Raw genomic sequence first — 12,743 nt, forward strand, 5'->3', positions numbered from 1 at the left:
AAGTATCACATACTGTTTTTTAATACAAAGGAGGTTTAAGGGGTTCTTCCTTGGTTGGGTTTTTGTGGGTTTGGTGGTTTGTTTTTTGCTTTGTTTTGTTGTTACTTTAAATGCTAACCCTGGCTCTGAATGAATTACCATGAACTGCTGAGGCCAAATATTCTCCATTTAAACATGAGAGCAAAACTCAGTTTTAGGAACACTGATAACTGATGTTCCAGAAGTAACTATTCTCAAATGATAACAATTTCTCAAGAGTTTTGCTACACTGGATCTGCATCTTCAGTATTCTTATTCAACAGGAGTGTCTTAAACCCTGTCAGCAGACTAAGAAAAACAAAAGAAAGCACAGAAAAACAACAAAAAGGTTCTTCACAGCAAAATTGTCTCAAGGGTATAATCTTTCCTTCTGATCCTGATGTTTAGTTATGATTTTGAAAAGGTATTAAAGACCCTTATGCAGCAGGGACCAATCAGTTACAATAAATGGTTGCATCAAGACTTCACAGCCCATAGGAACAGTCACTGACTATTTCAGAACAGAGACACTCAAGTATCAATAACTGCAGGGTATTAGCACAAATATCCAAGTATCCTGGATATGGATACAGCTAAGAATGCCCCTTGTACACACATTGGTACCTTCAGTGCTTACCTTGAAATCTATCTCAGGGTCTTTGCAGCAGGAGACACAGTTTGCCAGCAGGATGACCAGGACGACCAGGGTACACAGAGACACGATCACAAAGGTGGAGGGAACTTCAGCTGCAGCTCCTTCTCCTAGAAATAACCAGGGATGCAGGATTATAGAAACATGTTGAGCATTTTAAGAAGTTCCTTCAAAATGTATTATCCACCTGCATTTATTTAAGAGATGGGAGTGTGAACATTTCACTCTGTGGATGTGATCAAACGTAAGGAGACTGAACAGAAAGGACAAATATATCTGTGCCCTCCCACCTGCCTGCACTGGACTTACCTGATCCCACCTAAGAGGCCCCAGCCAACATGATTTACTGAAGCTGGTGAGGAACAGCAATAGTCACAAGCCTTGGGATGTTGTTCAAATCAATAAATTAATATGGAAACCCAATCACAGATATTAGAGATCTGGTCTTTTTGAAGACACCTCCCATGAGCTAAAACCCTTGACCTAAGAGAACAGGCAGCCAGAGGAAATCCTCATTTCAACTGTGCACAAATTCCAAATATATAAGGCAGTCCTCTCTCTTTCAATAAGTGCATTTGTGACAGTCTCCCAAACACACAAGCTGCTGTCACAAGTGCAATGGATCTGATCAGCTCCACCTCGGGTTCTATTTCCTGTGAGTCACCAGGTGATTTGTCTCCATTTCAAGCATTTTAGACTCCTAACCAGTTTGCAAACACACTTCCAAATAATTTTCCAAAATTTATACATAAACATTCTACAACACATTTTCCATGACAAGTCAGGTTATTACTCACACAGGATCAAAAGCCTCAAATGGCATTTTATAAAAATCTTAAATTAAACCCATTTTCATCCCTGTTTTCATCCTCAGTAGAGAACAAAGACATGTGCTCTGGTCTCCTAGGGAACTACATCTTGAGAGGCTGTTGTTTTCTTTTCAAACTATGGGGACTGGAAGAGCAGTTGGACCAAACCTGATATTTAGATATTACATCAGTGGTAAACTTTAACAATGTCAGGTGAATTGCACTAACTGGATTTTATGAGAACATCTGAGTATCAATAGGGATGTCTGCCAATAGAATACAGTGTGAATGAAGCCTTGAAAATAAGAAAACCAGAAGCTGATCATTAGTTAAAGGACACACAAACTTGTTCAGTTACCTCTTAAACCTTCAAAAAACTACAGAAATTAAGAGATTTCCAGAAAAAGCTACAGCTTTTCATCTGTTCCACAGAACACTTCCAGAATATTTACTTATTTTAATTATATGTAAAGAGCAAATTGACATAACCAAAATCCTGCTTTAAAGCATGTTAGCCTATTTTCAGAAGATCACATATTTCCTGAAGAATTAGGAATATTATCTATACAACAAATAAAAGTTAACCGAAAAGGAAGGTTTTCAAACAAGTGATTCTGTTTCTAGTTTCCACAACAGCTCTGGCATTCACACCTCGTTAGAGAACATGAACGCTCCATTTGCAGATATTGAGCATTGTTCAAGCTCGGATCAACCACAATGTGAAGCCACTTTAGTCATAATTCTGAAGAGAACAAAAAAATCCCTCTCAATAGAACAATTTATATTAATTTTAATTAAGTCTTCTACATAACACTCAGGTATTTTTCTATCCCTGAGCATCAACAAGAAAAAAGGGGAAGGCAACAGCTGATTTATGTTTACTCCCTCCAGATGTTTGTTGACCTGCCTAAGGAGACTGAAAATTACCTGAACCACAAATACAAGCATTTTGTGCAGTCATTAGCTAATTACTGTAACGAACACACACACAGCTGTAGATAAATTTAACAGATTCCTTTGAACTTCTAATTGAAACCAAATAATAAAAGGTAGCTTTACTACTAAAAAAAGGTAAATATTTGTGTTACCAGGTATTACAAATTAAAATGATTATTTTAAAGTCATTTTTTTCCAAGCCCATCCCACTCAATTTCCAAACAACTTCCTCACCTTCACCACCAACTTCACTGAAATGAGAAGTGAACTCACCACAGACCATCTACTGAACAGATGCAGATTCTCCCTAACAAACACCCAGATCACATCACCACAATCACAACAGACATTCCCTTTCCAGTAGAAGGCCAAGACTCCTGAAGCCCCTCAAATGTTTTTGGGAAAGTTTGCCAAGCAAATCCCTACACAGTGAGCTCAGCCCCCAAGAGCACGGTTCATCGTTCCCAGAAAGCATTAGTGCTGCTTGAAGACTTTACTTCACGCCAGGTCCTTCAGAGGGGGTATAAAGCACCACAAGTCATGTGTATAAAACACTATTAAACTTTATTTTGGGTTTCTGGCGCACTACAAGGTCTCCTTTTTGATGTCCACATGGCTAACACGAATTACAGTGTCTTCCTGTTCCCCACAGCAGCACCAGCACCTTCTGCTCCAAACACCACATGAGCTCCTGGGGGCCTTTTGGACCAGCCTCTCTCCAGAGCTTGGAGCAGCTCTCCCAAATTTGCTTTACTGCCTTCAATCTTCCTGTTTCTTTTCAAGCCCTGACAGGGGTTTGTGCACCCACCAGTCCCTCTCTGTAAGCACATCTGGTCTGGTAACACGCTGTTGTTTCTCCCACACAGCCCCCACCCTGCCCTTGCACCCTCACAGCTACAGCAGCACAGCCACAATAAATATTTCTATTTCCACAAACACTGTCCTGCTCATTCCAACTTGGGATCCCACTTTGAACCCCCCCAGCAGTTCCAAGTTATCACAGCAAATCCAACCAGGAGGATTCAAGCTCCTGGTGGCCTTACGGCAGTTTTGTGGTTTATTTAACTCCAAGTGAGATACAATGAGCACTAACAACCATTTATTGTAAATGTTAGATACACTACACGTGTTTTCAGCTACTTTATGTTAAAAAGACAACATTTTTGCTGGAATTCCTTCTGTAAAGAAAACTGCACATTTATCAAGCCTACAATCTAAGTGTTTATGCAAGTTACACCATTCCCCATAAGGTAACCACCTCTTTTTCAGTGTCTTGGAAGGAATACAGAAAAGAAAAATATTGCTGCTGTTCATTATGTTACTTCCTAACCTTAAAAACCTTTTATAATTCCCAAGGAAAGAAACTGTGAATTAGCAGTAATTAATTGGAGAAAGTAATGAATTTTATTAACAAAACCAAAGATCACCTTTGAAAAGGCAGCTAACCATAAATGGTCTGTTAAGAAGATGGAAGTCATCTCAACTTCCAAAAGCACAAGGCAATTTTCACATACAAAGTTATAAAAAGATGCTTTAATACAAGAAAAATGCCAATTATCATGGGCAAGTTTCTGCAACAGCGACAGAACATTTCAGATGACTCACACAAGTAAGAGCTACTGACTAAGAATTACAGAATCCATCTCTGTTTGGATAAACTTTGAAGTTTCTTACATAGTAATTAATAAGGCATATTTTTGATTTGCAGGGGTTTTTTAAAATGAATGTAGAATTAAGTATAAAATTATGGCAACCTGTAACTGGGCTAAAATTTATTATAAGTGAAGCTATTTTAATAGCTTACATGAATACATATTCAGTGATGGGAGCCACTGATTAAGTATTGGAGCTGGTGCTTGACAAAGTGCTGAAAAATCTGCTGCAGTAGAACCTCTTTTGCATTTTTCAACTATTTCCATCCAATGATTAATTCACTGGAGCTTAATAAAATGACTCGGAATTGAAAAGGTAAGAGATGTTTAACACAACATTTTATTTGTAAATTGTGAAAGTATGAAGGAATGACAGCTATTTATTATAAGATCCTGACTGAAAAAAGCAACCAGCAAGAAATTCAATCTAATAAATGCAGAGGACCATTTTATATAGTCATCACAGAAGAGTTTGCTTTAATTAAAAAAACTCTTAAAAAACACTGTAAATTTAATTAATTTTAATACAAAGGTAGATAATATCCAATAAACATCAATCACATTTTCATAATTAATGCAGAACTTGACACAATATAATAAATTCTAAAAGCAGAGAAGATAATAGGTTTACTCTGCATATCAGTTTAAAACCCAGCCATATTTCAGTAACAACCTACAGCATCTTAATATCTATCCACAAGCCAGAATCTGTTCTTTAGGAAAGGAACTGCCAAACAGATTTAAAAAAATACTCTCTGTAAAATGCCAGCAGTAAAAGGCTTCCTGTCAGCTAATACAAACTCCTTTGCTTTGGGATATCCAAAGCACTTAAGGCGAGTTAGAGGCCTGGATTCTATCAGCGCTCCATTCAAACAAGCAGGAGCTGAAGCGCCCCTGCGTCACTCGGGTGTTACTGCAAGGTTAACACAACATAACGCTTTACACAGCTCTGGGCTAGCAAATGTCCCAGCCCAAAATGGCACCTACATGGTCCTAAATTATCAGCACAGAAAACAAGGTATTCTTTCAAAGCTTCTCAGTATTAAAAAGTGATTCTATGCTGTTATTTATCCACTTCTAAAAGTACACGGGATCATAACCGACCCAAAGCCCTGGCTGAGGCAGGTATTCAATGACCAGTATTGAAGCAGATTGTCATTTCATAACCAGTTCTACACTCAGGTCTAAATTTGAGCCCAGCACATGTGAAGGCAAACCCTGTACACAGGCAGTGAGCACCCTCACTGGCAAAACAATGGTGAGCTGTGCTGGCATTCCCAGGATCAAGTACAGACCTGAAACACACTCATCAGGATGGATCACAACGTTTCATGGGATGGTAAATGTTATTTTCATACAAAGCATATTTCACAGCAACTTCTATAGGCCAGGATTCCCTACACCTTTCTAAGTTTCTCTCAAGCCTCCTTTCTTTGTAAGACAATTCACCGACTACCAAGTGCAACAACTAAGCCAACACAAATTCTTTTCTTGCTAGAACTGGTTTCCTTCTCTATCCAGTTTCCCAGTCTGCCCACAATACTCTCACATGTCGTGCACCTGTGGCATCCTTTGCTATCATTAATGAGGAGCAAGGAGCAGGCCAACCAGCCAAGTGTTCCACCCATGTTCACCTGCCAACCAACAGCCCCCACGCAGGACAACACCGGATGAGGTGGAAGTGCCTGTCCGGGAGGGACCCCGGGCTCGCCTTCCTTCTACCACCACATTATAAAAGGCCATGATGCTTCAACTCTTCACTCTCTCAAATTTGGTTCAATCTGACTAATCATATTATTAAGGCCTCAACCTTCAGGAAACTCTGCTAAAAAATGCATGACACCACCCAGCTCTAAGCTTGGGGAAAAAGTAAATGTACATGACAGACAATCTGGAGTACATAACAAAAGACATTACTGAGTGCACTAATAAAAGATTTTCACTACTGTGATAAAGGCAGAGCAAGGCCCAGATAAATTAAGCGTTATTAGGGCAGAGTGAACTTCAAGGGAGCATCTGATTTGAAGCTTTCAGCACAGTAGTTGCTAGGCAACAACAGTGCCACTGCATAAGCAAGAGCCGCTTTCCTTTCGAGGGCAGCTCCATAACTGGCACTAATAGCGACAACTATTTCCAGCACAAATCCAGCATGACAGCACTCACTTAAACTGTCTCTTGGACACACTCAAATTATATGATCATGAACTAAGATGCTACTTCATGACACCAAGTCATAACAGAGCAGTCTTTAAAATACTAATGAATGACAAAATCTAATTTTGCTCCACAGCTACATCCACGGTAACTTTCATGAACATGGTCAGTTTATTTATTCTATATTGAAATAATCAGATTTAAAAGTGTAATATCACCCTAATTTATAGTGGGTTTGATAAACATGATTTTAAAAGCTACCCCAACTTTCCTAAATAATGTTGTCATTCTCTTCTATGCCAGCAATTAAGTGGGAAAGTGTTATCAACTCCTACCCAGTTCTTCACAAGTCAGATTCAGATCATTATCTTTCCCTCATAAAGAGTTTCTCCTGCATTTATTTACTCCCTGAAATCTTCAGATGTTTGCTACTAATAAGCACAAAACCAGTACAGACACAAGCAGGCCTATAAATTCCAATGGCCTGCAGGTAACAGGTAGAACACTAAACCAGCAGCCTGTTCAGAACAATTTTAGACACATCACTTGTGTAATGCCCGATTTGCATGACAAGGTAAAGCACAACAGACATTGCAACTCCTCCATTTCACAACAACAACAAAAAAAACAAACTCAAAAGCACATTCCATTCATTGCTGCATTCCTGCAATCTCATTTTTTCCTGCTATGCTCCATTTAACTACTGAGTCAAAAAACAGCATCATTTTTGAAATTAAGTTTCAGCAGAAATGTGTGCAGTACCATCATTTAGTTGTGAAATGCTGTACTACAACAGGCTTTAAAATACTACATTAGAAGGGCATTCAAATCATCAACCTTCAACTAAGATACAACACAAGCAAACAAGAATTTAACACGAGTTTTGAAGGAGTTATTTGCACTTCAGACATTCTTTTGAAAATAAAATGAAGGGAATTTTAGTATGAGAGAGACACTCCAAATTCCAATCAGCCCTTTGCTTTGAACGACCATTACCAGTCCTACAAGAAGAAACATTCCCAAGATCTCCAATGACTTTCATTGACTTGATGTCCTCAACACAATGGCAGCACCTTAAGGAAATCTAAAGCCTTTTCCAAATGCCCAAAGTATTTCAAGCAGAGACTGGAAATGTTCCTTCATCGAGCAAATCCCTAACAAAAGACACACGACACTCCTTAAGGAACTTTTAGGTTTTGCAGTTTACACCTGAATTTTTCAGCTTTCAAATTTTTAGTACTTATGCCATTCAAATAAAGCACAAATGTTCACTATTTTAAAGCAATAACCTGGAACAAACAATTGAAAGTGTTATTAATTGAAAAGTTATTTCAAAAGTCTGTCCTATTGTGACATTATTCCTACCCTTATATTGGATAATGCAAAGTCTGCACAACTAACAGAAGTAACCTTCAGTATTACATATCTTTATGCAAAAGCACTTTATCACTTGATTTTATTTTCCCTTCTATGGAATATCCTAATTCCTAGATATAGTCTCAAGAAAAAAACCTCTTAAGGACTTAAAACTACAGCGGTCCAAGTTACTTATGCACAATTGTACTTACCCTTGCTGAAAACAAGCAGCAGTAATTAACAACTTGTCAATAAAACTATTTCCTGCCTAAATCTGAATTGTGTCACATGGTCCAAATCAAAGCCTCACACTTCAAAAGATGTAAGTAAGATGACTTTTCAGCAGCAGTGTGGGAAAAAAATAATCAAAAGTCACATCCAAGTTAGTGTGTTCCCATGTTCTTCTAGACAGAAATTGAACCATTTCATGCCTCTACTCATCTTTTCCGTTACAATCCCTGCCTTACTCCAGAACTCCACCGAGTCCCCCACGGGGCAGGTGGGTGGGATGAAAGGCCAATGCATGTGCACAGACAATTCTTCCGAAAAACCAACAGCTCTTCTTTACAACAGTTATTTCATCATCACAAGTGAAGCTAAAGAAGACAGCAAAGAGGCCATTTCATAGAGTCTTTCCCCATGAAATGATAAAAAAAAAATCCTCTGACACATCCCTCCAACGCACCTTGAGTTCTGGATATAGCTCTGCAGTGACAAAAGCCAGCTTCACAGTTAAATTCGTTTTGTGGATATGTGACCCTGAAATAACTACTGTCCTGTGCAATAAATTACAGTATTTTAAAGAAGAAATCTTAGCTACTTCATATCACAATTGGACATGTAACTCTGTCAACAATTCTTGGCTAATTATCTCAGTCCTCCCTTTGTCCTTAGAAAGAACAGAAGTCTGTCTATCCTGCAATCTAAGCCAACACTTTTTCAAACTGTTTTATCCCATGCTCCCCCTAAAACCTTTTACAGTGAGCTTTCAAGGAGTTTCTACAGCTGCTTAAATCCACTCTGTTCACAGGGGTGACAACAGCAGCCAGGGCAGTGCTGGACCCTCCTGCAGCACAGCAGCTCAGAACAACATCACTCTGATCCTCGGGTTTGCTGAACACTTGTCCTGGCCTGAGGGACTGCTGAACAGTCAGGAACCAGTAAAACTGTGAGCTGGGGTAAGTTTTACATTACTGACCTTATTCTATTATCCTCCAAGTCTTCCCAGTAATGTCAGAGAATTACTCACACAACAGCACTGTTCAATTTTAATAAGAACTAAATATAGGCTGGTACTTCAAGTGTTTACAGAGCGAGATCTGTTTGAAGTTTTAGTGTTAGAATCTCATGTTTGCACAAAGGCATCTTAAGACAAGGTAAAAAATACCCATGTTAAATAATTATGTGCCTTATGCCTTCATGGCAGTGTTTCTGGACAATCTGGGTAGCATTATTATCTTGCAAACCCATCACTGATTTGTGTGTGAATGTGTGTGTGTGTATATATATATATATGCACACACAAAATTCTGCTGAGCATACTTTATTCTACACTGCTAGATGTTGGTTTTGCAATTATTTTCTGCTCAGGTACAGTATTTTTTCATCTGCTGTACCATTTCTCCAACAGTAAAGCACAGCAGTTTGGTTTTTTTTTATTTCCACACAGGGTAGACCACAATAATTTGAGGCAGCATGAGAAGATCACACATCGTGGTATCTCAAACCACCAGAAAGAGATACTGGTGTTTGGGTTTCCATGCTGCAAGTAATTCTTTCTCCTACCATCTGACATCAATACAACCTATTAAGATACACTGCTTTTGAAGAGATTAATTTGAGTTCACATGAAAGGAATACGTACATGCAACTTTCATGTGATGGGATTTTCTGGAATCTTTATTTTGCAGTAGATCACTTTCCAACTCTAATGTACAGCTGGGTTAAGAAATGCAGGAAAGAAATAAAGCAGCACCATTTTGCTGGAAGAGCTTATTTGAATCCATTTCTCATCCCTATTCAAAGCTAAAGGATCCCTTGGAAGAACAGACCATAAAGTGAATGACTGATTTTGGAGAACTGGATCTGGTCTATAGGCTGGAAGCTTAAAAGTCACTCAAAAATCTACTGCTAACATTTTCTACACCTCTTTCATACCAAAGAAGTCTTGATGCAACCATAGTCCCAAAAGAGTCATGTCATTGTTTAGTCACTACAGTGATGTTTTCTTACCACCAAGGAGGCTTTTGTGAATGTAGCACTGTTGGACAAGGTGTTACTTTGTACCAGCATTTCAGACTGAAAATCCCTCAGAAGACAATTCACTGACATGACGAGCTTCACACCATCCCCTTGCCTGAGCTATATGTGGTACAACACCCTGCTGTGGCCTGTGCCTAAAGCACAGGGGCAGGCTGACAGGCCATCCTGACACACTTGGTACACTTCTGATTATACAAGCCCACAAAATGTTTCCAATATCTAAATGTTGCTCAAGACCTTTCATAACTGCATTACAAAGAAAACAAAGAGCTCAGAGAGAGCAAAAAAAGCATTGAAGACATTGCAAATTGTATCCAGATCTGTATCAAACTCCAGTACGAGATGCACAGACCAAACAGAATGGCAGACCCAAAATAAAATCTAAGGAAGACTCCAGTACTCCCTGTGCTGCCCTTCTGCTGCAGAACTGCTGCCTTGGGACTGAAGCAGGACCGTGATTTTCACAGCTCTGGTATTACACTGACTGAGGGTCCCTTTATCCTGCATGGGTGAACCACATGGGGATGGGGACTGAAACCAGACCACAGCAAACGTCCAGAAAATCACTCCCAATCAAATTTGCCTGTCCAGAATGCTGGATCTCACTATGTAACACAAACTTTTTTTTTATACAGGGCCCAACCAGCACCTGCTAATGGGTCCTTTCAAACCAGTGCCCAGCACCTGATGCTGTGACAACAAACCTTTAGACTGGCCCTGATCGGCGCTATCTTAATGTGCTGCAATGGTATCTGAGGAATTATTAAATACACCCGAGCATTCAAGACAGGAGAAATAACTTCAGAAAGTGACCTCCTCCTTTGAGCACTGCTTTAGTTGTAGTTGTAGCAAAGTCCAGACACTTTACAGCCACAGGCAGAGAGAGCAAACCAAGCCTGTGAACAAAGCCTTGTGTGAACATCCCTGCAGGGCTAAGTCAGGGTTGGCTTCTTACCTCAAACTCACAGATAGAAACAAAAGATAAAAGACAACTTCCCAGCTCTGGCTCCACAATTAGGAGGCGCCTGGGACACAAGCTAGGAACAGAAATATAGGGAGAAGCAAACGAGTCCAGTGCTTGAAAGGGGGAGGAAGGACAGACCATTTCCAGGAAAGACACAGACCACAATTAAAACCCCCATTTTCCTTGCAAAGATATTTCTTAACTTCAAGTGATCAAGTCACTGACTTGCATACACTCAGAAAATTGCTTTTCTTGTTATGTGCAAGCGTCACAGACATTCTACACTGTCCCAAACCACAGGCCACAACTGCAATTTGGCCCCAGTCTGGCAGAATGCCAAGTGAAGCATCAAGCCAAAGCAAATCAAAAGCAACAATTTTCCCAGGAGTATTGATGTGCCACAGAACTCATCTTAACAAATAATAATAAAAAAATAAGTGGTTTAATCTCAAAGTGTGAACAGTGACCAGCTGACTACACTAGATACAGCTGCATGAACATCTAGATACTTCAGTTTGAAGTCTCTGCATGCTATACACCACTTTCCAAGCATCTTTTCCTGGATTGGACACAACCAAGTCTATCAGCAGGGACTCCCTGCTATGACATCCAGCTGGGCCCTTGAGTCCCAAACCTGAGGTTCTCCAGAAGAAATCATGTCAGCACCAAGTCCAGCTGCCTCAATTCAGCTGAACAGAAACTGTAATTCATCACTACTTTGAAGCTGAACACACCTGTCAGAAATGCTGCCACCTATTCAAGTTTTACAGGATAATAAAAGTATTTCTGAGTCCTTGCTACTTTGTATTTGCAAAGAGCTTCATAGAGCACAGAGATGATGAAAACACTTTGGCTGATATTACACATACTCCGTTGATGCTCAGCTTTCTTGGAGAGGCAGCTGAATTAAGGTCAAGTATGGAAATCCAAGCCAGAAGAACTGAGAGCCTGAATGTAAATGTAAAGCTTTAGCACAGTAAAGCAACCCTGGCAGTTTGTGATGCACTATATGCTTCTAAATCCTGCTGCAGAAGAGCAGTGCCCCAGTGCTCTCACTTCAGCCACACAGCAGGAGCAGTGGAAGTCACCTGAGCCTGATGCATTCGGGTCAAGTCACCAACACTCCTCAGGCTCAGGACAACTCTGGCACTTCAGTCTACAAACACCTTCCCAGCACACCTGCCCCAGCTCTCACCTCCAGTATAAAGTGAAACCTTAAATTCAGAACTATCACAGTACGTATCAGTATCCTTTTCCACTCACAGAATAAATTAAATCTAAGTTGGTCAAAGTATTTTCAGCCAGATGCATCTTCGACATCTTGGGTTCGTATTTCCTGCAATAACTGCTAGGAACCCTACAAAGTTAAAGCCTGATTTCCTTTGCCTCCTCTCCTTGTTGTTAGATAAAAAAACATGCTAATTAGTTTAGAACTGTAATATCAAAAATGCAAGAGGAATATAGAACACATCATCAGTGCATGCCTTCATCTGCAAGCACCACAAAGCCACACTTGAACAGAGCAGCATCATTCATCCTGATCAAGGCCCTGGGAACCCGACAGTTCCCCAGCCTGGCAAACTTCCACAGCACTTCCACAAATTGGAGCATTTTTGCACAAGGAATCCAATCACTTCTGGCATTCCAGCTTCCTCCCCAGAAGAGGAGTTATATCCCACAAAATATTCTGCAAAGTTCAGTACAACTTCAGGCACCTCCCTCCTTTTTCTGCGGATTCCATCTTTCCTATAACAAGCTCAAGGGAACGCACATAAAAAATGTTTCTCCATTGTCAAAGAAGCAAACATTCCTGTTAGGTGAAGAGCTGTGGGATCCTGAAATAATTCTGAAACCAGTTACTAGTCGTTTTATGAAAAGGCCATTAAATTCTTCCCAAGTTTACAACTCCTATGGATCAGAGCGAGTGTTCCAGCCAACTG

General features: G+C 39.9%; 1 protein-coding gene across 3 annotated transcripts in view; it reads right to left on the reverse strand.

The window, feature by feature from the left end:
• Nucleotides 1-12,743, reverse strand: part of LMTK2 (lemur tyrosine kinase 2) — a 69,409-nt gene that overhangs the window by 54,164 nt on the left and 2,502 nt on the right. For all 3 annotated transcript variants that reach the window (XR_005567197.1, XR_005567198.1, XM_027726269.2), the window contains exon 2: nucleotides 656-780. Coding sequence is in view for 1 of the 3 variants with exons in the window: in XM_027726269.2 (XP_027582070.2) it covers nucleotides 656-780 (125 nt within the window). In the remaining 2 variants the exon portion in view is untranslated. The remainder of the gene's footprint in view (nucleotides 1-655; nucleotides 781-12,743) is intronic.

The sequence above is a fragment of the Pipra filicauda genome, unplaced genomic scaffold (genome assembly GCF_003945595.2).
Source record: "Pipra filicauda isolate LSUMZ 115617 unplaced genomic scaffold, ASM394559v2 scaffold129_size2064235_pilon, whole genome shotgun sequence".
Taxonomy (NCBI): Eukaryota; Metazoa; Chordata; class Aves; order Passeriformes; family Pipridae; genus Pipra; species Pipra filicauda.